The sequence below is a fragment of the Rhinoderma darwinii genome (genome assembly GCF_050947455.1).
Source record: "Rhinoderma darwinii isolate aRhiDar2 chromosome 1 unlocalized genomic scaffold, aRhiDar2.hap1 SUPER_1_unloc_4, whole genome shotgun sequence".
Classification (NCBI taxonomy): Eukaryota; Metazoa; Chordata; class Amphibia; order Anura; family Rhinodermatidae; genus Rhinoderma; species Rhinoderma darwinii.
Genome location: NW_027461668.1, coordinates 603954 through 630562, shown reverse-complemented (window position 1 = coordinate 630562; position 26609 = coordinate 603954). Strand labels below are relative to the sequence as shown.

Here is a 26609-nt window from a genome sequence, read left to right as displayed (position 1 = left end):
CGGAGGCCCGGATCCCCGGCCTCGATTTCGTGTCGCGGCCTGCATCGGATTGCTGGACCGGACACCACCTTCGCTGGAGGTGGGTCCTCAGTTGGAGGGAATTGCCTCACTGCACTGACTTGCTGCTTCAAACCTCAACACCAGCTTGGAGGCTTCACCTGCTTCTGGGATCCAGGCTGCAGGGTTACCACACCAGCCTCTCCCATCCCTGCATCCAAGGTGCGGCCGGTTCCTAGTCCTGCACCTCAGGGGGTAAGTGACACTACCCCTTTTTCCCAATTGGGCGAAAAACCCACGAGGACCTCCGTTACTGCACCTGCTAGGCTCGGCAACCTTACAGTGTGCAATCCCTGCCCTTTCCTGTCCACAGGATTATCTTTTCCTGCCTAGACCCACTTGAGAGCCGCACCTTGCCTTCCACGTAGGCCTTCATAAGCTACACAGCTGCCTTGCCTTCTGGACACTGGGGTACTCTCCCGCCAATCAGATCATTTGCTACCAAATGTGATCGTAATGTGGCCTTTTCATTCCTGGCTCCCTCAGACACATATACAAAGCAAGATGGTGAAAATTGGTCAGGCTAAACACGGAGACCCTCCTACTACCCCCAAACAAAAGAAATCTGAACCGGACATGGAAAAAAATTCCTGAAAAGACGCTCGCCCCAACGATCTACATCTTCCACTAAACAGTCACTGCTGCCTAACGATCATTGTGACACTTCTGATGCTGAAAGTTACATAGAGGAAGAAGTGGCACCTGACCCACCTTCTATGATCTCCATTTCTACTAAAGGCTTGCAAAAGATTAATCGAGAAAGCCCTACAAACTGTAATACGAGAACTTGCCGATATTAAGCAGGAAGTTCACCACATTGGAGCTAGAGTTGAGCTACTTGAACAAACTGCTCTTCTCACTCACGGAGACGCGACCTCCTCGTAACTTCAGGCTTGTCAAACTCATCTGAATTCTCTTCACACCTATCTGGAAGATCAGGACAATAGGGGGAGGCGCAATAATTTGCAGATAAGGGAAATGCCGGAAAACTTCCCTCCGCATGAGACCATGTGCATGACTAAGAAAATCCTGGACTTTGTCCTCAACCGTGATTCGCCCCCAGACCTACAGATTGAAAGAGAACATAGGGCTCTACGTCCAAAACCCAAAGAAGGTGAACCACCAAGGGATATCGTATGCAAGCTACTGTCTTTTCCTGTCAAATAAGCGGTGCTCCGCAAGACACGTGATATGCCTGACCTTATGTTTGAGGGACATAAACTGACTTTCTTTCAGGATATTTCCCCGACCACCCTATCCAAAGGTAGGTCTCTAGGGATCGTCACGGACCGCCTCCGATCCCTAAAAATACCATACAAATGGCTTTTCCCTTTTGGACTATCCTACCATTTCCAAGGTCGGTTGTTCATTGTTCGTTCAGCGGAAGATCTAGAGAAAGCTTGCCCTCCACTAGACCGCGACCATACCGCCATCCCCTTTTGGCAACCTTACACGGATGTAGCCTATCTTCCCTCTCTGCCTAAGCCTGATGTCTGGCTGAACCCCAGACCCGCCCAACTAAGAGAGCGGCAAATAACCCTCCATGATAGACTTGCGGCCCTGCTTAGGATTGTGTTTTATTTAGAATCCATGCTAGGTCTGTCTAGGGATAGGATTGTGTACGGATTTATTGTCCCAACGTCAATTTTTTTTTCTTCGGGTGGTTTAAAATCTGTGCTTTAAAACTGTTTGCTTTGAATTTTAGTCACCTGGTTGCCGGGATGACAAGAGTTCACGGGTGCATATTCTTATTCACTCGTTCACTCTTCTCCCCGCCGCCACGCCTCTCCGTCAGTCAGTGCTTAACTGACTAATACCGCACTGTGGATCAGTGCAAATATCTTTACTAAAACATTTGAAAACAATTTACTTCTTATTGTTCTCTTTTCTGTGTTTCTCATCTTTTCTCTTTCTCTCTTCATACTGGTGCATTTATGTCACGTATTCAGGTTACGACATTGAACGTCAAGAGTTTCAACTCCCTACTAAACGCTCCCAGGTAATACACTCCCTTAAGAAAATGGATTTGTCTGTGCTGCTGCTACAGGAAACCCACTTTTTGAAAGGTAAAGTTCCAAACCTTCCTAAAATCGCCTTACACTACATGGTTCCATCCATGCAATGATAGTGGCAAACGTAACGGAGTCAGTATAGCTCTAAGGTCTGACATTCCCTTTGAATTGGTCTCCCAGATTGCTGATGGCGCAGGCCGCTTTCTTTTCATAAAAGGTAGAGGGGCGAACACCCTGACTACCATTCGGAATACTTACGCCCCAAACTCGGGTCAGATTCCCTGGCTATCTGCGACTTTAGACATGTTTTCTCAGTTCTCTGAGGGCCTAACGCTTCTGGGAGGGGACTTCAACATTGCGCTTCAGTCCCTTCTGGACTCCTCTATGGGAACCTCCGCTCACAGCTACTCAGGTCTGAGGAAAATCCGTAGACTCCTAACATCTTTACGATTGATGGATGTGTGGAGATCCTTCCATCCCACGGCTAGGGACTATACCTTCTACTCCCACCCCCACCAATCTTACCATAGACTAGATTACCTGTTCATCACGGATAGCTAACTTCCTTTAATAGATTCCCCCTCTATAGGCAACATTCCCCTGTCTGACCATGCCCCAATGTCCATGTTCCTCAACATACACACTCTTTTGCCTAGGCAATATAACTGGAAACTTAATGAAACTCTCCTATACTCTTCGCGCAATAAGCAGCGAGTTGAGACGGCACTGAAGTCCTACTTTGTTGAGAATGATACACAGGATGTCTCCGCTAGCACTATATGGGAGGCCCATAAGCCAGTGATCAGAGGAATCCTCATAAGCATAGGTTTGTTTATGAAGAGAGAGCGGAAACGGGAGATTGATGACCTTCTTTCCCGAATATCTGACCTTGAAAACGAGCATAAATGGTCCGCAGCTCTAGGGGTTCTCTCCTCGCTTATACTTTACAGAGAAAGACTCAAACAATGTTTGAATTTGCGCACGGCAAAGGCATATACCTCTGCTACTCACAAACACTACATGCATGGTGATAAGGGGAGCAAACTCATGGCTTACTTACCTAAAAAGAGAAGAAAGCAGAACTATATCTCCAAAATCCAGTCTCCTACTGGAGCTGTACTTGAGGACACCAATGACATTGTTGCTGAGTTTTGCTCCTTCTATCAAACACTGTATGACCTATGTCCTGGGGAGACGCCCAAGGAGCTTGCGGACAGAACTGAGATAATTGAGTCTTTCCTAGACTCCCTTTCTCTTCGTACCTTAACTGCTACGCAAAAAGCCCAACTAGAATCCCCTTTTACACTTAAAGAAATCCGTGATGCGCTCTCCAGTATGCCCTCTAGTAAGTCCCCAGGTCTTGACGGCCTTCCAGCCTCATACTATAAACAGTTTGGAGACGTCCTGCTAACATTCTGCCTCAGACTATGTAACTCTCTTAACGCTTCTCAACATTTCTCTCCTTCAGCGCTCGAAGCACATATTTCGGTATTACCAAAAGAGGGTAAAGACCCGTCGTTATGCGGTAGTTATCGCCCTATATCACTTTTGAATGTGGATGTTAAATTATATGCCAAAATCATAGCTAAAAGGATGCAATCCTTACTCCCTGTAAAGGATCTGCAAGACACAGCGCCCGTGGTTAATCAGTCTGCACCTGCTCCTAGGTCTGATAGAGTGACTGGATCTGCTACCACTCAGGCTGGTATGCTTAGGAGTGGGAGAACCTATCACAGCCTGGCCAGACGGTTATAGCTCCCGCCCTCGGTCTATTTATACCTTCATTTCCTGCTGGTCTTTGCCTGTGATTCTTTCTTGTTTCCTGGCTCTGCTGCTCCTGCTATTACTATTGACCTCTGCTTCTTATCGACCCTGGCTTTACTGACTACGCTCCTGCCCTGCGTTTGGTACCTCGTACACTCCTGGTTTGACTCGGCTCGTTCACTACTCTTGTTGCTCACGGTGTTGCCGTGGGCAACTGCCCCATTTCCCTTAGCTTCTGTGTACCCTTGTCTGTTTGTCTGTCGTGCACATATTGAGCTTACGGACCGTCGCCCAGTTGTATGCCGTCGCCTAGGACGGGCCGTGCAAGTAAGCAGGAACTGAGTGGCGGGTAGATTAGGGCTCACCTGTCTGTCTCCCTACCCCGACATTACACTCCCATTCCTGATTGACCCAGAGAAGACGGGTTTTGTTAAGGGGAGAGAGAGTAAACACAACACTACGCGAGTTCTCTATCTGATCCAGTACACCAGGTCGAGAAATATCCCTTTGGTTCTATTGTCTACTGATGCAGAGAAGGCTTTCAAACGGGTGGACTGGACCTTTATTGTCAAGGCGCTTTCCCGTTTCGGCTTCCCACAACTCTTCATTCACAAAATCCTGTCTCTGTACACTTCCCCACATGCTAAGGTTAGAGTAAATGGCCACCTAGCACAGCCTTTCCAGATCAGGAATGGAACAAGACAGGGTTGCCCACTCTCCCCCCTCCTTTTTGTCCTCACAATTGAGACCTTAATCCAGAGTCTGCGTCAGGAGCCACTTCTGTCAGGGGTCTCCATTGGTGACAGAGTGCATTGCACAGCGGCTTTTGCCGATGACTTGCCTATTTTCATCACTAACCCCTACACAGCTCTACCACGACTTCAAGAGATGTTTACCCATTTTGGTGACCTATCCAATTTTAAAATGAATTCTAGCAAATCCGAGGGACTATGTGTCTCCTGCACTCCGGCTCTGTTAACGTCTCTGAAACACAGCTCCCCCTTCCTACTGCGCTCATATTAGTATAAAATACCTAGGAATTAATTTAACTCCCTCACCTGAACACTGGTATCAACGCAATTACACATCCATACTCTGAGATTAAAGCCACTATCCTGTCTTGGCATATCCCATATATTTCATGGATTGGTAGGAGCAACTTACTTAAAATGATTATTCTCCCCAAACTCCTTTATCTATTCCAAACTCTCCCGATTCCCCTCCCTAGAGCCTTTTTTGCTGCCATTAGACAACAGTTTTCTAAATACATTTGGAATAATACTAAACCCAGTATAGCATTTCACACTCTTATCCGTCCTTAACGCTCAGGGGGGATAGGGCTTCCGGATATTGAATCCTACTACCACTCCGTACAATTAGTCAGGATAACTGAGTGGTTTGATCATACCTCAATCAGACTCGGGGTTCCCATGGAGGAGGCCACTCTAGGAATGTCCCTTACCGCCCTTCTGTGGCTTGACAAACCCAACGCAGCCTTTTTTTTTGTCTCACAACTCTCTAACCTCTGGTTCATATCAGACATGGATGAAAGGTGAGGGGATAAAATCTCTGCACCAAATTCCGTCTCCCCTGATGGTGGTTCGTGACCTTGTGCAGTTGCAGACTGAGAGATTTCGAGATTGTTCTTCCCTTCCCAGAACAGCATCCTGCAGCGCATACGATTCCATACTGACTAACGGGGCTGTTCCTACCCTCCCTGAATTGCGGTCTCAACCTGGTTTCTCATCTGTCAATTTTCTCACTTACACTCACCTCAAAAGGTGTTACCTGGGAGCGTTTAGGCAGTGACCAATAGACCGCCTGTTATCCTGGTTGGAAGCAACCCTCCTCCTTCGACAACCACCTAAGAAGCTTATTACACTATACTATAATAATCTCATTAAGATGAATTCAACAATACAGCCCTCCTTTCTTAAAGCTTGGGAGTTGGAACTTAAGACTACTTTTTCTGACGAGGACACCAAGGAGGTTTTTCGAAACTCCCTTGGGACCTCAAGATGTATTAATTTGCAAGAATCCTCATACAAACTGACCTCTAGGTGGTACAAGACTCCCTGGGTATTGATTAAATGTGTAACAAAATCTCCACAGACTGTTGGAGGTGCCATAAAGACCCGGGAATATATCTACACTTGTGGTGAGAGTGTGAGAAAATCTCCCCCTTTTGGTCCAGATACAAAATGTCCTTAACACCATAACTCATTCCTCTATTGTTATTACCCCTCGTGTAGTGTTCCTAAACCTGTGACCAACATTCCCTGGGGTGGCCCCCAAGGAGCTATGGTTACAGCTCTTCGCGGAGGCCAAATCTCTACTTCCGTTGTATTGGAAGACCGAGGTTGTGCCACCAATAAGCCATTGGCTTAGGAAGGGAGCCCAGCTTGTGAGAATGGGGGAGCTCTCGCATCCTGAGTATCACTATCATTCCAAGTACCAAATTATCTGGGCACCCTGGTTTGAATTCTGTAGAAATAACTCCTTTCAACACCTCTGGGGTGCAGAAACCCCCCCCCCCCCCCCCCCGTGTTGGATAAGGTTGATTGATATTCTAGTTTGGGAATACTTTCTAAACATTCCCACAAGGCCTGATGTTCTTGGAGACCTCTCTCCTTGAGCGTTTCTTTTCCCTCCTTCTCTATTGCCTCCTTCTCTACCCCCTCCCCCTTGACGTTGGGTGCATGTGGTGAGAACATACAACAAGTTGCTCATACTTCTTTAATGTTCTATTTGTATGATCTGTTCTGTTTAATATTGAGAGAACGAATTGTACATACGATTCTTATTGTGAATTCTAGCAATTACCCGTATATTGTATGTAGTGTGGCTCTTATGCATATTGTAACTCACATATTGCCTCTCTCTAAAACCTCAATAAAATGTTATTAAAAAAAAATATAAAAGAACAAAATGGAATAAAAAGTGATTAAAACCTCGCAGGTACCCCAAAATGGTTTTATTAAAAACTACAACTTGTCCCGCAAAATATATGCCCTTATGCCGCTTCAATCGACAAAAAAAATTAAAAAGTTATGGCTTTTGGAAGGTGGGGAGGAAAAAATTAAAATCTCAAAAACTGGCTGTGGCGGGAAGGGGTTAAAATGTGGGCGTGGTCTAAATGAGATGACATCATGACGTGTGGGCCAGTCCCACCCTGGAAGGAGAAGACTCACGTGATGAATTACCCTCCCCACAAATGTGCACAGATGTGTAATGTAATGGCCCCCACATCACAGATTTACAGCAGGTGTTCTCAACATGGCTTCAACATGGCCGCTAGTCCAGCCTGTGTCCACAGTAATGCCAAACATATATTTATATCTGTCTCTTCTTACCTTGTAATGTGCGCGGCCGGTAGTTCTCCATCATGACCTCCTCGTACAGATCCTTGTGTCCTTCTAGATACTCCCACTCCTCCATGGAGAAATAGACAGTGACATCCTGACACCTTATAGGAACCTGACACACACAATGATACAGTCATCACCCAGACACCTCCAGTGCTGTTACTGTAGAATTTCCCAGCATTCCCAGCAGTGTCACCTCTCCAGTCAGCAGCTCCGTCATCTTGTAGATAAGTTCTAAGATCTTCTTCTCATGTATCCGGGAGTGAGGGGGAGGCTCTGTGATGGGGCTCTGACTACTGCTCCATCCTCCTGACTCATGGATGATGGGAGTCGTACAGTCACCCGATGTCTTCTTCACTATGGTGTACTCCTGTGTATGGAGAGAGACACTTAGAGAACTGAACACAGTATTGCCCCCTCAGTAGAAAGAGGGAGATTGTGACCCCGCTGTATAGAGCTCTAGTGACCCCACATCTGTAATACTGGAGACCTCACCTACAAAAAGACATTGAGAAATTAGAACAAGGCCAAAACTAAAAAGGAAATAATATTGGGGGGACAAGATGGACCATGTGCTCTCCTCCTGCCGTCATCTTCTACGTTTCTATACAGAGGTCATCCTGATCCTCCTGGTTCCTGGTCATTCTCATTACTCTACAACATTACTATTGCAGCATTGGTGACATGACACATAACTGACCATATTGGTGGCTGATCTTCAGCTTTTCTGCTGTTGGCTTGACATCACTTGGAAGGTCTGGACGCTGTTATACAGGACAATGGATTATTCCTATAACGTATTGTCCTTTCCCTATGTGTGACTTGTTCTATAATGTAGAAAAGTTTACCTCTCCGCTCAGCAGGTAGATGATGTCCAAGGTGAAGTTTAATATTCTTCTGCTCATCTCATTCCTGTCCTTGTCCATCCTTGGTGGGTCTTTCAGGAGAAAGAACGTTGTGGAGGAGAACATGGGGAAACTGGAGGATCTAGTACTGCAGATGTCTTTATGAGGAGAGGAGAAGATGGAAAATCATACAGGGGACAACATCATATATAAAAATAAAAAAAACAAGAACCTCACTAAGGCTATGTTCACACGGGGTATTTTGCCGAGTTTTTTTACGCGGAAACCGCGTCGCAAAACTCGGCAGAAACGGCCCGAGAACGCCTCCCATTGATTTCAATGGGAGGCGTCGGCGTCTTTTTCCCGCGAGCAGTTAAACTGCCTCGCGGGAAAAAGAAGCGACATGCCCTATCTTCGGGCGCTTCCGCCTCCGACCTCCCATTGACTTCAATGGGAGGCAGGAGAAAGCGTATTTCTCGCTGTTTTATGCCCGCGGCGCTCAATGGCCGCGGGCGAAAAACGGCGCTATAATTGCCGCGAAAATCGGCGTGCAGGGAGAGGAATATCTGCCTCAAAGTTCCAAACTGAATTTTGAGGCAGATATTCCTCCCCCAAAATACTCCGTGTGAACATAGCCTTACTGATCATTGAGAGAAACATTTTCTCAGAGCCGTCACCACATGGATTAAAATGTGTATGCCCAACGCGGAAATTTCTCCCCAGGATATGCCGGAAATGTCTGATAGGTGCGGCTCCCACCTCTGGCCGTGCTCGGCTGTTTCTGGAACTCCTATACAAGTGAATGGAGAGAGTCCTGCACATGTGTGGTCATTTCTCCACCTGGATGCAGTCATAACCTCACCAGGCTATTTGGGGCACCCCATTCTCCACATACAGGTGGGACCCCAGTTATCAGATATTTATGGCATCTCTCTCAGGTGAGAATTTGCAGCTTAGAAAAGTAAAATGAAGACATTTCCCCACACAATGAAGACCTGACTCCTTACAACTTAACACATGGCGGATACTGGGGAGACATTGCTCGCATCTCACAAGACATGATACACTATGCAGTCAGTACTCTTTCACTCCTGAGCCCTGTCGAATGTCCAGGCAAAAGATTAGGGCCACACGTAGGGTGCTTCTAAAACCGGGAAACACCGAATAAAAATTGAGAGCTGTCTTGTTATGGTGGCACAAGCCGGGCACCACATATTGGCGTATCTAAGGAAAAATTTCCATTTTCACTCTCCCACATCGTGTGCACACGAATTTCTGCAAAACACCTGTGGGGTTAACATGCTCACTACACCCGTAGGTGAATACCTTGAGGGTGTTGTTTCAAAATGGGGTCACTTCTGGGGGGATCCACTGTTTTGATTCCACAGGGACTTTGCAAATGCAACATAGCGACCAGAAACCAAATGCAGCAAAAACTGTACACCAAAAGCAAATGGCGCTCCTTCCCTTCTGAGCCTTGCCGTGTGTCTAAACAGCAGTTTATGACCACGTGTGGGGTATTGCCGTACTCCAGAGAAGTTGCTTTACAAATGTTGGGGTTCTTTTTTTCCTTTATTTGTTGAGAAAATGAAACATTTTGAGCTAAAGCTACGTCTTATTGAAGAAAAAGGATTTTTTTTATTTTCACTGCCCAATTCTAATAAAATCTATGAAACACCTGTGGGGTCAAAATGCTCACTACACCCCTAGATGGATTCCTCAAGGGGTGTAGTTTTCTCAATGGAGTAATTTTTTTGGCGTTTTCACTGTTTTAGTCCCTTAGGGGCTTTGCAAATGCGACATGGCCTCCGCAAACCATTCCTTCTAAATTTGAGCTCCAAAAGCCAAATGGCGCTCTTTCCCTTCTAAGCCCTGCCGTGGGTCCAAACAGCCATTTATTACCACATGTGGGGTATTGTTTTACTCGGTAGAAATTGCTTTACAAATGTTGCGGTGCTTTTTCTCCTTTAGTCCTTGTGGAAATTAGAAAAAATTAGCTAAACCTACATTTTCTTTGAAAGAATGTAGATTTTAATTTTCACGGCCTACTTCCAATAATTTCTGCAAAAAACCTGCGGGGTCAAAATGCTCACTATACCCCTAGATAATTTCCTCAAGGGGTCTAGTTTCCCAAATAGGGTCACTTTTGGTGTATTTCCACTGTTTTGGCACCAAAAGAGCCCTTCAAACCTGACATGGTGCCTAAAATATTTTCTAATAAAAAGGAGGCCCAAAATCCACTAGGTGCTCCTTTGCTTCTGAGGCCGGTGCTTCAGTCCATTACCACACTAGGGCCACATGTGGGATATTTCTAAAAACGGCAGAATCTGGGCAATAGATATTGAGTTGCGTTTCTCTGGTAAAACTTTCTGTGTTACAGAAAAAATAGATTAAAAATGAATTTCTGCAAAAAAAAAAATGAAATTTGAAAATTTCACCTCCACGTTGATTTAAAGAGGCTCTGTCACCAGATTTTGCAGCCCCTATCTGCTATTGCAGCAGATAGGCGCTGCAATGTAGATTACAGTAACGTTTTTATTTTGAAAAAACGAGCATTTTTGGCCAAGTTATGACCATTTTCGTATTTATGCAAATGAGGCTTGCAAAAGTACAACTGGGCGTGTTGAAAAGTAAAAGTACAACTGGGCGTGTATTATGTGCGTACATCGGGGCGTGTTTACTACTTTTACTAGCTGGGCGTTGTGTATAGAAGTGTCATCCACTTCTCTTCACAACGCCCAGCTTCTGGCAGTGCAGCACTGTGACGTCACTCACAGGTCCTGCATCGTGTCGGCACCAGAGGCTACACTTGATTCTGCAGCAACATCAGCATTTGCAGGTAAGTAGCTACATCGACTTACCTGCAAACGCCGATGCTGCTGCAGAATCATCTGTAGCCTCTGGTGCCGACACGATGCAGGACCTGTGAGTGACGTCACAGTGCTGCACTGCCAGAAGCTGGGCGTTGTGAAGAGAAGTGGATGATACTTCTATACACAACGCCCAGCTAGTAAAAGTAGTAAACACGCCCCGATGTACGCACATAATACACGCCCAGTTGTACTTTTACTTTTCAACACGCCCAGTTGTACTTTTGCAAGCCTCATTTGCATAAATACGAAAATGGTCATAACTTGGCCAAAAATGCTCGTTTTTAAAAAATAAAAACGTTACTGTAATCTACATTGCAGCGCCGATCTGCTGCAATAGCAGATAGGGGCTGCAAAATCTGGTGACAGAGCCTCTTTAATTTCTGTGAAACATTTAAAGGGTTAAGAACCTTTCTAAATGCTGTTTTGAATACTTTGAGGGGTGAAGATTTTAAAATGGGGTGACTTTTTGGCGGTTTCTAATATATAAGGCCCTAAAAGCCGCTTCACAACTGAACTGGTCCCTGTAAAAATAGCCTTTTGAAATTTTCTTGAAAATATGAGAAATTGCTGCTAAAGTTCTAAGCCTTGTAACGTCCTAGAAAAATAAAAGAAGGTTCAAAAAACGATGCCAATCTAAAGTAGACATATGGGGGATGTTAACCCCTTAGTGACTAAGCCTGTTTTGGCCTTCAGGACCAGCCCCATTTTTGCCAATCTGACATGTGTCACTTTATGTGGTAATAACTCCAGAATGCTTTTACCTATCCAAGCGATTCTGGGATTGTTTTCTCGTGATATGTTGTACTTTATGATACTGAAAAAATTTTGTCATTAAATTCAATATTTATTTGTAAGAAACGCCAAAATTTAGAGAAAATTAGCAAAAATTAGCATTTTTCTAAATTTTAATGTATTTACTTGTAAAACAGATAGTAATACCACACAAAATACATACTAGTTTATATTTCCCATATGTCTACTTTATGTTTGCGTCGTTTTTTGAACATTCTTTTATTTTTCTACTACGTTACAAGGCTTAGAACTTTAGCAGCAATTTCTCATATTTTCAAGAAAATTTCAAAAGGCTATTTTTTCAGGGACCAGTTCAGTTCTGAAATGGCTTTGAGGGCCTTATATATTAAAAAGTCACCATAAATCACCCCATTTTGAAAACTGCACCCATCAAAGTATTCAAAACAGCATTCACAAAGTATTTTAGCCCTTTAGGCGTTTCACAGGAATTAAAGCAAAGTAGAGGTGAAATTTACAAATTTCATTTTTTTTCTTCAAAAATTCATTTGTAATAAATTTTTTCTGTACCACAGAAGGTTTTACCCAAGAAATGCAACTCAAGATTTATTGCCCAGATTCTGCAGTTTTTAGAAATACCCCACATGTGGCCCTAGCGCGGTTATGGACTGAAACACCGGCCTCAGAAGCAAAGGAGCACCTAGTGGATTTTGGGCCTCTATTTTATTAGAATATATTTTAGGTACCATGTCAGGTGTGAGGAGGCCTTGTGCTGCCAAAACAGTGGAAACACCCCAAAAGTGACCCCATTTTGGAAACTATACCCCTCAAGGAATTTATCTATGGGTATAGTTAGCATTTTGAACCCACAGTTTTTTTGCTAAATTTATTTGAATTAGTATGTGAAGGTGAAAATCTACTTTTTTTGTGAAAAAATTAGGAAATTTTAAATTTTTACAAGGAATAAAGTAGAAAAAACACCCCAACATATGTAAAGCAATGTCTTCCGATTATAGCAATACCCCATATGTGGTAATAAATTGCTGTTTGGACCCACAGCAGGCCTCAGAAGAGAAGGAGCACCATTTGGATTTTGGATTTCTGATTTTGCTGGAATAGTTTTCAGTGCCGTGTCGCGTTTGCAATGCACTGGAGGGAAGAAAACCGTGGAAACCCCCCAATAGTGACCCCATTTTGGAAACGATACCCCTCAAGGAATTTATCTATGGGTATAGTTAGCATTTTGAACCCACAGTTTTTTTGCTAAATTTATTTGAATTAGTATGTGAAGATGAAAATCTACTTTTTTTCTGAAAAAAGGTAGCCATTTTTAATTTTTACAAGGAATAAAGGAGAAAAAGCGCCCCAACATTTGTAAAACAATTTCTCCTGATTACGTAAATACCCCATATGTGGTAATAAACTACTGTTTGGACCCACACCGGGGCTTAGAAGGGAAGGAGCGCTATTTGGCTTTTGGAGCTCAAATTTAGCTGGAATGTTTTTGGGTGTCATGTCGAATTTGCCCCTGAGAGACTGAAACAGTGGAAGCCCCCCAAAAGTAACCCCATTTGGGAAACTACACCACTTAAGGAATCTATCTAGGGGTATAGTGAGCATTTAGGCCCCACACGTCTTTTGCAGAATTTATTAGAATTAGGCCGTGAAAATTAATATCAACATTATTTCCACTAAAATGTTGAATTTTTTCAATTTCACAAAGGATAAACGAGAAAATGCACCCCAACGTTTGTAAAGCAATTTCTCCCGAGTACGGCAATACCCCACATGTGGTCATAAATGTTTTTTCATTAGAAAGTAATTAACCCTTTACGAACTGATTCATGTTTTGCTTTTTCGTTTTTCCTCTCCGCTTTCCAAGAGCCACTACTTTTTTATTTTTCTGTCAATAGAGCGGTGTGGGGGCTTATTTTTTGCGGGACGAGTTGTCGTTTTTATTGGTACCATTTTTTGGTACGATGCCATATCGGTGGACATAAACGGCTGTTTGGGCACGCTGTAGGGCTCAGAAGGGAGGGACGCCATTTGGCTTTTGGAGCGCATATTTTGCTTGGTAGTAGCTCTGGCGTTTTGCTGGTATTTCAGTTTATAATGTTGGGGCACATGTAGGCTGGGCAGAGTACATCAGGGGCATAATAAGAGGGTATAATAATGGGGTAAATAAATAATAATCCACAGATATGTGGCCGGTGTCACACTGATAAATGGTGCCCGATCTTATCCACTTTTGGAACACTCTGCACATTTTGCATCGCCATAATCTGGGAGCCGGAACTTTTTTTATTTTTTCACCACCGGAGCCGTGTGAGGGCTTATTTGTTGCGGGAAAATCTGTAATTTTCATTGGTACCATTTTGGGGTACATGCGATTTTGTTGATCACTTTTTATTCAATTTTTCGGCAAGCAAGGTGACCAAAAACCATCAATTCTGACAATGATTTTTATTTATTTTTGACAGCGTTTACCCTGGGCTATAAATGACTATTATACTTTATTCTGCGGGTCGGTACGATTACGGCGATACCATTTGTATATACGTTTTTTTATGTTTTGCAGCGTTTGCGCAATAAAATAACTTATTTAGAAAATAATGTATTTTCTGTGTCACCGTATTCTGAGAGCCATAACTTTTTTATTTTTCAGTCAAAAAAGCTGTGTAAGGGCTTGTTTTTTGCAGGACGGGTTGTAGTTTGTATCGGTACAATTTTGGCGTACATGCGACTTTTTGATCACTTTTTATTACATATTTTGTGAGGGGTGGTGACCAAAAAATAGTGATTCTGGCATTGTTTTTCGTTTATTTTTTTTGCGGCGTTCACTGTGCGGGAAAAATAATATTATAGTTTTATAGTTGGGGTCGTTACGAACGCGGTGATACCAAATATGTGTACTTTTTTTTTACGTGCTCATTTTTTTTCCTATAATGAAAGACTTATTATAGGAAAAAAAGCAGTTCTTGTTTATATCACTTCTAACTTTTATTTTTACACTTTTTTTAAAACATTTTTATTCTTTTTTTTACTTTTTTCACTTGTCCCACTAGGGGACACTTAGACTTGCAGCTCTGATCGCTGCTGGAATACATTACACTACACACGTAGTGTAATGCATTTCAACTGTCATTGTGACGTGACAGTCACACTGACAGGAAGCCTACGACGACCACCCTCGGGGTGGTCCTCATAGGCTTCTGTACATGGCAACCCGGAAGCCATTGTCTGGCGTCCGGTTGCCATGGGTACCATCGCCAGCCCCCGTGATTTCACATGGGGGCTGCCGATCGGCACTAAAGACCTTAATTGTGGCGTTCAAAATCGAGCGCCGCAATTAAGGGGTTAACTGCCGATATCAGCGGCGACAGGCCGCTGATCGGCAACGGGGAGAGCAGGGCTGACACCCTGCACAGTTAACCGCCGCTGCGGTGTAGCGCCGCGCGGCGGTTAACTGTCAAAGCAATGACGTAACTGTACGTCAAGGTGCGCGAACTTACTGCTCACCATGACGTACAGTTACGTCATGGTGCGTTAAGGGGTTAATTAGCAACAATTGTGTGGTATAACTGCCTGTCTTACAAGCAGATACATTTACATTTAGGCCTCATAAAAACACGAGCGTAATATACGCGCGTGCGACGCGCGTGCATTTCAGGCGTGTCGTACGCACCTATATTACTCTATGGGGCAGTGCAGATGATGCGTGAATTTTGCGCTGCGCGAGTGCGTTGCGTAAAACTCACGACATGTTCTATAATCGTGCGCTTTTCACGCATCACGCACCAATTGAAGTCAATGGGTGCGTGAAAACCACGCATGACACACGGACGCTCCTGCGTTGCATGCGCGAAAATCACGCATCACTTGTTATGTCCATGAATAAGAGTCTATAAAGCTGGACCAAGCAAACAAAAACCAGGAAGTGGTTGTGTTTTCACTGCGAGTGGGCAAGGCAAGTGACTTCACAGACATAACTTAGCTTCCACTGACATCTGCTGCCATGCCGCGTGGGATGGACGTGGAGCGCCTGTGGTGACAGAGACTCTTTACTTATATAGGAGATAGGACACTTATAATGTGGTGACAGAGCCTCTTTACTTATATAGGAGATAGGGCACTTATAATGTGGTAACAGAGTCTCTTTACTTATATAGGAGATAGGGCACTTATAATGTGGTGACAGAGCCTCTTTACTTATATAGGAGATAGGGCACTTATAATGTGGTGACAGATTCTGTACTTATATAGGAGATAGGGCACTTATAATGTGGTGACAGTCTCTTTACTTATATAGGAGATAGGACACTTATAATGTGGTGACAGAGCCTCTTTACTTATATAGGAGATAGGGCACTTATAATGTGGTGACAGAGCCTCATTACTTATATAGGAGATAGGACACTTATAATGTGGTGACAGTCTCTTTACTTATATAGGAGATAGGACACTTATAATGTGGTGACAGAGCCTCTTTACTTATATAGGAGATAGGGCACTTATAATGTGGTGACAGAGTCTCATTACTTATATAGGAGATAGGGCACTTATAATGTGGTGACAGAGCCTCTTTACTTATATAGGAGATAGGACACTTATAATGTGGTGACAGCCTCTTTACTTATATAGGAGATAGGGCACTTATAATGTGGTGACAGAGCCTCTTTACTTATATAGGAGATAGGACACTTATAATGTGGTGACAGAGTCTCTTTACTTATATAGGAGATAGGACACTTATAATGTGGTGACAGAGTCTCATTACTTATATAGGAGATAGGACACTTATAATGTGGTGACAGAGCCTCTTTACTTATATAGGAGATAGGACACTTATAATGTGGTGACAGAGCCTCTTTACTTATATAGGAGATAGGACACTTATAATGTGGAGACAGAGTCTCTTTACTTATATAGGAGATAGGACACTTATAATGTGGTGACAGAGTCTCTTTACTTATATAGGAGATAGGGCACTTATAATGTGGTGACAGAGCCTCTTTACTTATATAGGAGATAGGGCACTTATAATGTGGTGACAGAGTCTCTTTACTTATATAGGAGATAGGACACTTATAATGTGGTGACAGAGTCTCATTACTTATATAGGAGATAGGACACTTATAATGTGGTGACAGAGCCTCTTTACTTATATAGGAGATAGGACACTTATAATGTGGTGACAGCCTCTTTACTTATATAGGAGATAGGGCACTTATAATGTGGTGACAGAGTCTCTTTACTTATATAGGAGATAGGGCACTTATAATGTGGTGACAGAGCCTCTTTACTTATATGGGAGATAGGACACTTATAATGTGGTGACAGAGCCTCTTTACTTATATAGGAGATAGGACACTTATAATGTGGTGACAGCCTCTTTACTTATATAGGAGATAGGGCACTTATAATGTAGTGACAGAGACTCTTTACTTATATAGGAGATAGGACACTTATAATGTGGTGACAGAGACTCTTTACTTATATAGGAGATAGGACACTTATAATGTGGTGACAGAGCCTCTTTACTTATATAGGAGATAGGACACTTATAATGTGGTGACAGCCTCTTTACTTATATAGGAGATAGGGCACTTATAATGTGGTGACAGAGCCTCTTTACTTATATAGGAGATAGGGCACTTATAATGTGGTGACAGAGCCTCTTTACTTATATAGGAGATAGGACACTTATAATGTGGTGACAGAGCCTCTTTACTTATATAGGAGATAGGACACTTATAATGTGCTGACAGCCTCTTTACTTATATAGGAGATAGGGCACTTATAATGTGGTGACAGAGTCTCTTTACATATATAGGAGATAGGACACTTATAATGTGGTGACACAGCCTCTTTACTTATATAGGAGATAGGGCACTTATAATGAGGTGACAGAGCCTCTTTACTTATATAGGAGATAGGGCACTTATAATGTGGTGACAGAGCCTCTTTACTTATATAGGAGATAGGACACTTATAATGTGGTGACAGAGCCTCTTTACTTATATAGGAGATAGGACACTTATAATGTGCTGACAGCCTCTTTACTTATATAGGAGATAGGGCACTTATAATGTGGTGACAGAGTCTCTTTACATATATAGGAGATAGGACACTTATAATGTGGTGACAGAGCCTCTTTACTTATATAGGAGATAGGGCACTTATAATGTGGTGACAGAGCCTCTTTACTTATATAGGAGATAGGACACTTATAATGTGGTGACAGAGTCTCTTTACTTATATAGGAGATAGGGCACTTATAATGTGGTGACAGAGCCTCTTTACTTATATAGGAGATAGGACACTTATAATGTGGTGACAGAGTCTCTTTACTTATATAGGAGATAGGACACTTATAATGTGGTGACAGAGCCTCTTTACTTATATAGGAGATAGGACACTTATAATGTGGTGACAGCCTCTTTACTTATATAGGAGATAGGGCACTTATAATGTGGTGACAGAGCCTCTTTACTTATATAGGAGATAGAGCACTTATAATGTGGTGACAGAGCCTCTTTACTTATATAGGAGATAGGGCAGTTATAATGTGGTGACAGAGTCTCATTACTTATATAGGAGATAGGACACTTATAATGTGGTGACAGAGTCTCATTACTTATATAGGAGATAGGGCACTTATAATGTGGTGACAGAGTCTCATTACTTATATAGGAGATAGGGCACTTATAATGTGGTGACAGAGCCTCTTTACTTATATAGGAGATAGGACACTTATAATGTGGTGACAGAGCCTCTTTACTTATATAGGAGATAGGGCACTTATAATGTGGTGACAGAGTCTCTTTACTTATATAGGAGATAGGACACTTATAATGTGGTGACAGAGTCTCATTACTTATATAGGAGATAGGGCACTTATAATGTGGTGACAGAGCCTCTTTACTTATATAGGAGATAGGACACTTATAATGTGGTGACAGAGCCTCTTTACTTATATAGGAGATAGGACACTTATAATGTGGTGACAGAGCCTCTTTACTTATATAGGAGATAGGGCACTTATAATGTGGTGACAGAGCCTCTTTACTTATATAGGAGATAGGACACTTATAATGTGGTGACAGAGCCTCTTTACTTATATAGGAGATAGGGCACTTATAATGTGGTGACAGAGCCTCTTTACTTATATAGGAGATAGGACACTTATAATGTGGTGACAGAGCCTCTTTACTTATATAGGAGATAGGGCACTTATAATGTGGTGACAGAGCCTCTTTACTTATATAGGAGATAGGGCACTTATAATGTGGTGACAGAGCCTCTTTACTTATATAGGAGATAGGGCACTTATAATGTGGTGACAGAGCCTCTTTACTTATATAGGAGATAGGACACTTATAATGTGGTGACAGCCTCTTTACTTATATAGGAGATAGGACACTTATAATGTGGTGACAGAGTCTCTTTACTTATATAGGAGATAGGACACTTATAATGTGGTGACAGAGCCTCTTTACTTATATAGGAGATAGGACACTTATAATGTGGTGACAGAGCCTCTTTACTTATATAGGAGATAGGACACTTATAATGTGGTGACAGAGCCTCTTTACTTATATAGGAGATAGGGCACTTATAATGTGGTGACAGAGCCTCTTTACTTATATAGGAGATAGGGCACTTATAATGTGGTGACAGAGCCTCTTTACTTATATAGGAGATAGGGCACTTATAATGTGGTGACAGAGCCTCTTTACTTATATAGGAGATAGGACACTTATAATGTAGTGACAGCCTCTTTACTTATATAGGAGATAGGACACTTATAATGTGGTGACAGAGTCTCTTTACTTATATAGGAGATAGGACACTTATAATGTGGTGACAGAGCCTCTTTACTTATATAGGAGATAGGACACTTATAATGTGGTGACAGCCTCTTTACTTATATAGGAGATAGGACACTTATAATGTGGTGACAGAGTCTCTTATATAGGAGATAGGGCAGTTATAATGTGATGACAGAGCCTCTTTACTTATATAGGAGATAGGACACTTATAATGTGGTGACAGAGTCTCTTATATAGGAGATAGGGCACTTATAATGTGGTGACAGAGTCTCTTTACTTATATAGGAGATAGGGCACTTATAATGTGGTGACAGAGTCTCTTTACTTATATAGGAGATAGGGCACTTATAATGTGGTGACAGAGCCTCTTTACTTATATAGGAGATAGGACACTTATAATGTGGTAACAGCCTCTTTACTTATATAGGAGATAGGACACTTATAATGTGGTGACAGAGCCTCTTTACTTATATAGGAGATAGGACACTTATAATGTGGAGACAGAGCCTCTTTACTTATATAGGAGATAGGACACTTATAATGTGGTAACAGCCTCTTTACTTATATAGGAGATAGGACACTTATAATGTGGTGACAGAGCCTCTTTACTTATATAGGAGATAGGACACTTATAATGTGGTGACAGAGCCTCTTTACTTATATAGGAGATAGGGCACTTATAATGTGGAGACAGAGTCTCTTTACTTATATAGGAGATAGGGCACTTATAATGTGGTGACAGAGCCTCTTTACTTATATAGGAGATAGGGCACTTATAATGTGGTGACAGAGTCTCTTTACTTATATAGGAGATAGGGCACTTATAATGTGGTGACAGCCTCTTTACTTATATAGGAGATAGGGCACTTATAATGTGGTGACAGCCTCTTTACTTATATAGGAGATAGGACACTTATAATGTGGTGACAGAGTCTCTTTACTTATATAGGAGATAGGGCACTTATAATGTGGAGACAGAGCCTCTTTACTTATATAGGAGATAGGGCACTTATAATGTGGTAACAGCCTCTTTACTTATATAGGAGATAGGACACTTATAATGTGGTGACAGAGCCTCTTTACTTATATAGGAGATAGGACACTTATAATGTGGTGACAGAGTCTCTTTACTTATATAGGAGATAGGGCACTTATAATGTGGTGACAGAGTCTCTTTACTTATATAGGAGATAGGACACTTATAATGTGGTGACAGCCTCTTTACTCATATAGGAGATAGGGCACTTATAATGTGGTGACAGTCTCTTTACTTATATAGGAGATAGGACACTTATAATGTGGTGACAGAGTCTCTTTACTTATATAGGAGATAGGACACTTATAATGTGGTGACAGCCTCTTTACTCATATAGGAGATAGGGCACTTATAATGTGGTGACAGTCTCTTTACTTATATAGGAGATAGGACACTTATAATGTGGTGACAGAGCCTCTTTACTTTTATAGGAGATAGGACACTTATAATGTGGTGACAGAGCCTCTTTACTTATATAGGAGATAGGGCACTTATAATGTAGTGACAGAGCCTCTTTACTTATATAGGAGATAGGACACTTATAATGTGGTGACAGAGCCTCTTTACTTATATAGGAGATAGGACACTTATAATGTGGTGACAGAGGCTCTTTACTTATATAGGAGATAGGGCACTTATAATCTGGTGACAGAGCCTCTTTACTTATATAGGAGATAGGGCACTTATAATGTGGTGACAGAGCCTCTTTACTTATATAGGAGATAGGACACTTATAATGTGGTGACAGAGCCTCTTTACTTATATAGGAGATAGGGCACTTATAATGTGGTGACAGAGCCTCTTTACTTATATAGGAGATAGGACACTTATAATGTGGTGACAGAGTCTCTTTACTTATATAGGAATTAGGACACTTATAATGTGGTGACAGAGCCTCTTTACTTATATAGGAGATAGGGCACTTATAATGTGGTGACAGCCTCTTTACTTATATAGGAGATAGGGCACTTATAATGTGGTGACAGAGCCTCTTTACTTATATAGGAGATAGGACACTTATAATGTGGTGACAGAGCCTCATTACTTATATAGGAGATAGGACACTTATAATGTGGTGACAGAGCCTCTTTACTTATATAGGAGATAGGACACTTATAATGTGGTGACAGCCTCTTTACTTATATAGGAGATAGGACACTTATAATGTGGTGACAGAGTCTCTTTACTTATATAGGAGATAGGACACTTATAATGTGGTGACAGAGTCTCTTTACTTATATAGGAGATAGGGCATTTATAATGTGGTGACAGCCTCTTTACTTATATAGGAGATAGGACACTTATAATGTGGTGACAGAGCCTCTTTACTTATATAGGAGATAGGACACTTATAATGTGGTGACAGCCTCTTTACTTATATAGGAGATAGGACACTTATAATGTGGTGACAGAGTCTCTTTACTTATATAGGAGATAGGACACTTATAATGTGGTGACAGAGTCTCTTTACTTATATAGGAGATAGGACACTTATAATGTGGTGACAGAGTCTCTTTACTTATATAGGAGATAGGACACTTATAATGTGGTGACAGCCTCTTTACTTATATAGGAGATAGGACACTTATAATGTGGTGACAGAGTCTCTTTACTTATATAGGAGATAGGACACTTATAATGTGGTGACAGCCTCTTTACTTATATAGGAGATAGGACACTTATAATGTGGTGACAGAGCCTCTTTACTTATATAGGAGATAGGGCACTTATAATGTGGTGACAGAGTCTCTTTACTTATATAGGAGATAGGGCACTTATAATGTGGTGACAGAGTCTCTTTACTTATATAGGAGATAGGGCACTTATAATGTGGTGACAGAGCCTCTTTACTTATATAGGAGATAGGACACTTATAATGTGGTGACAGAGCCTCATTACTTATATAGGAGATAGGGCACTTATAATGTGGTAACAGAGCCTCTTTACTTATATAGGAGATAGGACACTTATAATGTGGTGACAGAGTCTCTTTACTTATATAGGAGATAGGGCACTTATAATGTGGTGACAGAGCCTCTTTACTTATATAGGAGATAGGGCACTTATAATGTGGTGACAGAGCCTCTTTACTTATATAGGAGATAGGACACTTATAATGTGGTGACAGAGCCTCTTTACTTATATAGGAGATAGGACACTTATAATGTGGTGACAGAGCCTCTTTACTTATATAGGAGACAGGACACTTATAATGTGGTGACAGAGTCTCATTACTTATATGGGAGATAGGACACTTATAATGTGGTGACAGAGTCTCATTACTTATATAGGAGATAGGGCACTTATAATGTGGTGACAGAGTCTCTTTACTTATATAGGAGATAGGACACTTATAATGTGATGACAGAGCCTCTTTACTTATATAGGAGATAGGACACTTATAATGTGGTGACAGCCTCTTTACTTATATAGGAGATAGGGCATTTATAATGTGGTGACAGAGTCTCTTTACTTATATAGGAGATAGGGCACTTATAATGTGGTGACAGAGCCTCATTACTTATATAGGAGATAGGGCACTTATAATGTGGTGACAGAGCCTCATTACTTATATAGGAGATAGGGCACTTATAATGTGGTGACAGCCTCTTTACTTATATAGGAGATAGGGCACTTATAATGTGGTGACAGAGCCTCTTTACTTATATAGGAGATAGGGCACTTATAATGTGGTGACAGAGCCTCATTACTTATATAGGAGATAGGGCACTTATAATGTGGTGACAGCCTCTTTACTTATATAGGAGATAGGACACTTATAATGTGGTGACAGAGCCTCTTTACTTATATAGGAGATAGGACACTTATAATGTGGTGACAGAGTCTCATTACTTATATAGGAGATAGGGCACTTATAATGTGGTGACAGAGTCTCATTACTTATATAGGAGATAGGGCACTTATAATGTGGAGACAGAGCCTCTTTACTTATATAGGAGATAGGACACTTATAATGTGGTGACAGAGTCTCATTACTTATATAGGAGATAGGGCACTTATAATGTGGTGACAGAGTCTCATTACTTATATAGGAGATAGGGCACTTATAATGTGGTGACAGAGTCTCATTACTTATATAGGAGATAGGGCACTTATAATGTGGTGACAGAGTCTCATTACTTATATAGGAGATAGGGCACTTATAATGTGGTGACAGAGCCTCTTTACTTATATAGGAGATAGGACACTTATAATGTGGTGACAGAGCCTCTTTACTTATATAGGAGATAGGACACTTATAATGTGGTGACAGAGTCTCATTACTTATATAGGAGATAGGGCACTTATAATGTGGAGACAGAGCCTCTTTACTTATATAGGAGATAGGGCACTTATAATGTGGTGACAGAGCCTCTTTACTTATATAGGAGATAGGACACTTATAATGTGGTGACAGAGCCTCTTTACTTATATAGGAGATAGGACACTTATAATGTGGAGACAGAGCCTCTTTACTTATATAGGAGATAGGGCACTTATAATGTGGTGACAGAGTCTCATTACTTATATAGGAGATAGGGCACTTATAATGTGGAGACAGAGCCTCTTTACTTATATAGGAGATAGGGCACTTATAATGTGGTGACAGTCTCTTTACTTATATAGGAGATAGGGCACTTATAATGTGGTGACAGAGCCTCTTTAAATGGCTATAACTTTATTTGTTGGGCTAACGACGTGATTTTTGCGACATTTTTTCCGCAGGTATCTTTTTTTTTATCGTTTTTATACACACCTTTTTTGCTATTTTAGAATTATTATTCATAAAGTTTGAAAACAATAGTAAAAAAATAAGCTTTTTTACGTTTCAGCTATTTTTTTGGGTAATATAGTTTTACCCTAAAATAGACCTTTTATTTGTGATCGTCATTGTTTACCGTAACTCTTAATATATTACATGTCTATATTAGGGTAATTGGGTCAGCGCTAGCGTTACAACAATGATTGGTGGGGGGGGGGGACGTTTTTTTGGGGGTTGGGTATCTTATGTGTATTTATTATTTAATTTTTTTTTGCACTTTACTTTACTATTTTTTTAAAAAGACCTTTGGGGAACTTTATATATATATTTTCTTTCTTTTACACCATGTTTTTCCACAGGAGCTGGGGCTGCACAGCAGGGAAATCAGCCCTCTCATAGTGACGATTGTCTAGTAAGACCCAGCAGCAGTCTGCCAGTAACGGCACCCGGCGATCATGTGACCGGTCACATGATCACCGAGAGGAATAGAGACAGCGCCGCTGCTGCTCTCTCTATTCCTATACACAGCGATCATTCAGCGCTGTGTACAAGTGATCAGAGAAGACAGAGGCAGCGAAAGCTTCTCCTATCCTCTCCTCAGGGTCCCCGGCAGTCACTGACAGCCGGAGACCCGACATTCAGCTGCCCGATCACGCGGCCAGCAAGTTAAAGCCCGAGCCGTAGAAAGTCTATGGTTTGGGTTTTAAGGACCCGTCCCTGACCGTGGTAAAAATACAGCCAGCGGTCGGGAAGCAGTTAATGTGTTCCTATACCGAGCTGTGCGGCGTCACGGCCAAGTATCCAACCATTTGGGGTGCGCAGTATCAGAACAGTATGGAAGTGTCGATGAATCCTGACCCAGAACAGTCATATTTATTTTTTAGAAAAAAACAGTCAAATAAAGTTTTCATTTATGAATAAAAAGAAACTTTCAAATTAAAAAAAAACCTCCACAAACGATTTTCCCATTTTTTCTCTAAAGTAACGTAAAAAAAACCAGAAATAAGTGGAATAACGGCGTCCGTGAGAGTCAGAAATACAACAGAACGTTATTTACCCGCACGGCGAACACAATAATAACAAACACCACAATGGCGGTTTATTGGTCGATCTAAAAAAATATATTAATAATGTAGTAAAAAGTGATGAAAATCCACAGCTCGTCCCGCAGAATCTAATCCTCGCGCCATCGACTGACAAATAACAAAGCTATAGATCTGACAAGACGGAGGAAAAAACGGAACCGGTCCTGGTGATTAAGGGGTTAACCTGCGGTGCGGATTATAGACACGCAGGATATCGCATTTATACCGCGGATTCGCTGCGCATTTGTTGCAGAATTTCCCCATTAAGTTCAATGGGAAAGTCAAGTTCCGCAACAAACGCCATTGTTCCCAGAATCCTCTGCGGCTCCACCGCGTGTTCACAGCAACGCTGCAGGTTACACATATATAAAAGAAGGCGTCATGTGACCCCTGCAGCCAATCACAGGCCGGAGAGGTCACAGGTCATTATAGGGGTCACCTGGACACAGCCGGAAGAGCAGGGACGTGTTGCTATGGTAACGCTCAGAGGTGGGGATCGGCCTTGTTGTATTTCTGTAGTAGATATTCGGGAGGATTATACGTCCACCATTTGGGGTGAATATTCGGGGTGATTTCCTTGCGTGTTGTGGGTCGTATTCGCTGCGTGTGAACATTCCCTTAAACCGAGCGGTGAACGACATTAACAAGAAATGTATAAAAGTCAGTGAATAAGTTGTATGTCCCGAATATTATGTCATTACAAAACACGACTCGTCCCGCAAACCATCCGACCACTACAAAGACCAGAAATAACCACTTACCCCAAAGAGGCCGGCACTGGAGGGGTTAAATCCGGGCTAGGAGTCCAGTGGGCGGGGTCACTCAATGATTGACAGGTCTCTGTACACACACTCATACAGGGGTGACTGATAACAGAGAAAACACCCGACCAGCGCTGCTCTCCACCTCGTACACGGCAATAGCGGAAGGCCCTCTGATGACGTCACCCCCATGTGACCGGAACAGGAGGGGCGGAGCTTAGAGTGGAGAGGAGATGTGGCGGATAGACCTGACGCTATCGAGATCACGTGACCGCGGCATCAGGGGCGGAGCTTACAAGTGGAAAGATCAAACGATGTATGAAAGACCTGTGACGAGGACCACGTGACATGAGGGCCGGAGCTCTGTCTCATCCCGGTCACATGGTAGTGACGTCATCACAGGTCCTTCAGCTGTTGTCGGGTATTCGATGGAGCAACGCAGGTCGGGTGTACATGACTTCCGGTC

The 26609-nt window shown here is 42.2% G+C and overlaps 2 protein-coding genes across 2 annotated transcripts in view; both read right to left on the bottom strand.

Moving 5' to 3' along the window:
- The window catches only part of LOC142673169 (uncharacterized), a 99639-nt gene extending 92333 nt beyond the window's left edge, over positions 1–7306 (bottom strand). The window contains exon 1 of the mRNA XM_075847180.1: positions 7187–7306. Coding sequence (XP_075703295.1) covers positions 7187–7271 — 85 coding nt within the window. The 5' untranslated portion in view covers positions 7272–7306. The remainder of the gene's footprint in view (positions 1–7186) is intronic.
- A 28-nt stretch (positions 7307–7334) lies between these two features.
- Positions 7335–26328, bottom strand: LOC142673166 (oocyte zinc finger protein XlCOF29-like). The gene is made up of 3 exons (XM_075847176.1): positions 26144–26328; positions 8047–8201; positions 7335–7568 (listed from the first exon to the last, which is right to left on the bottom strand). Exons 2-3 carry the CDS (start codon positions 8167–8169, stop codon positions 7335–7337), a joined length of 357 nt encoding a protein of 118 aa, XP_075703291.1. The 5' UTR covers positions 8170–8201; positions 26144–26328.
- Positions 26329–26609: the final 281 nt, after the last annotated feature.

Bases quoted from the DNA above. Each gene is read 5' to 3' on its own strand.
- LOC142673166 (XM_075847176.1), bottom strand. From the start codon at position 8,169: ATGTTCTCCTCCACAACGTTCTTTCTCCTGAAAGACCCACCAAGGATG. The intron at 7,569-8,046 runs GTAAACTTTTCT...CTCCATACACAG, and splicing joins TCTACCTGCTGAGCGGAGAG to GAGTACACCATAGTGAAGAA.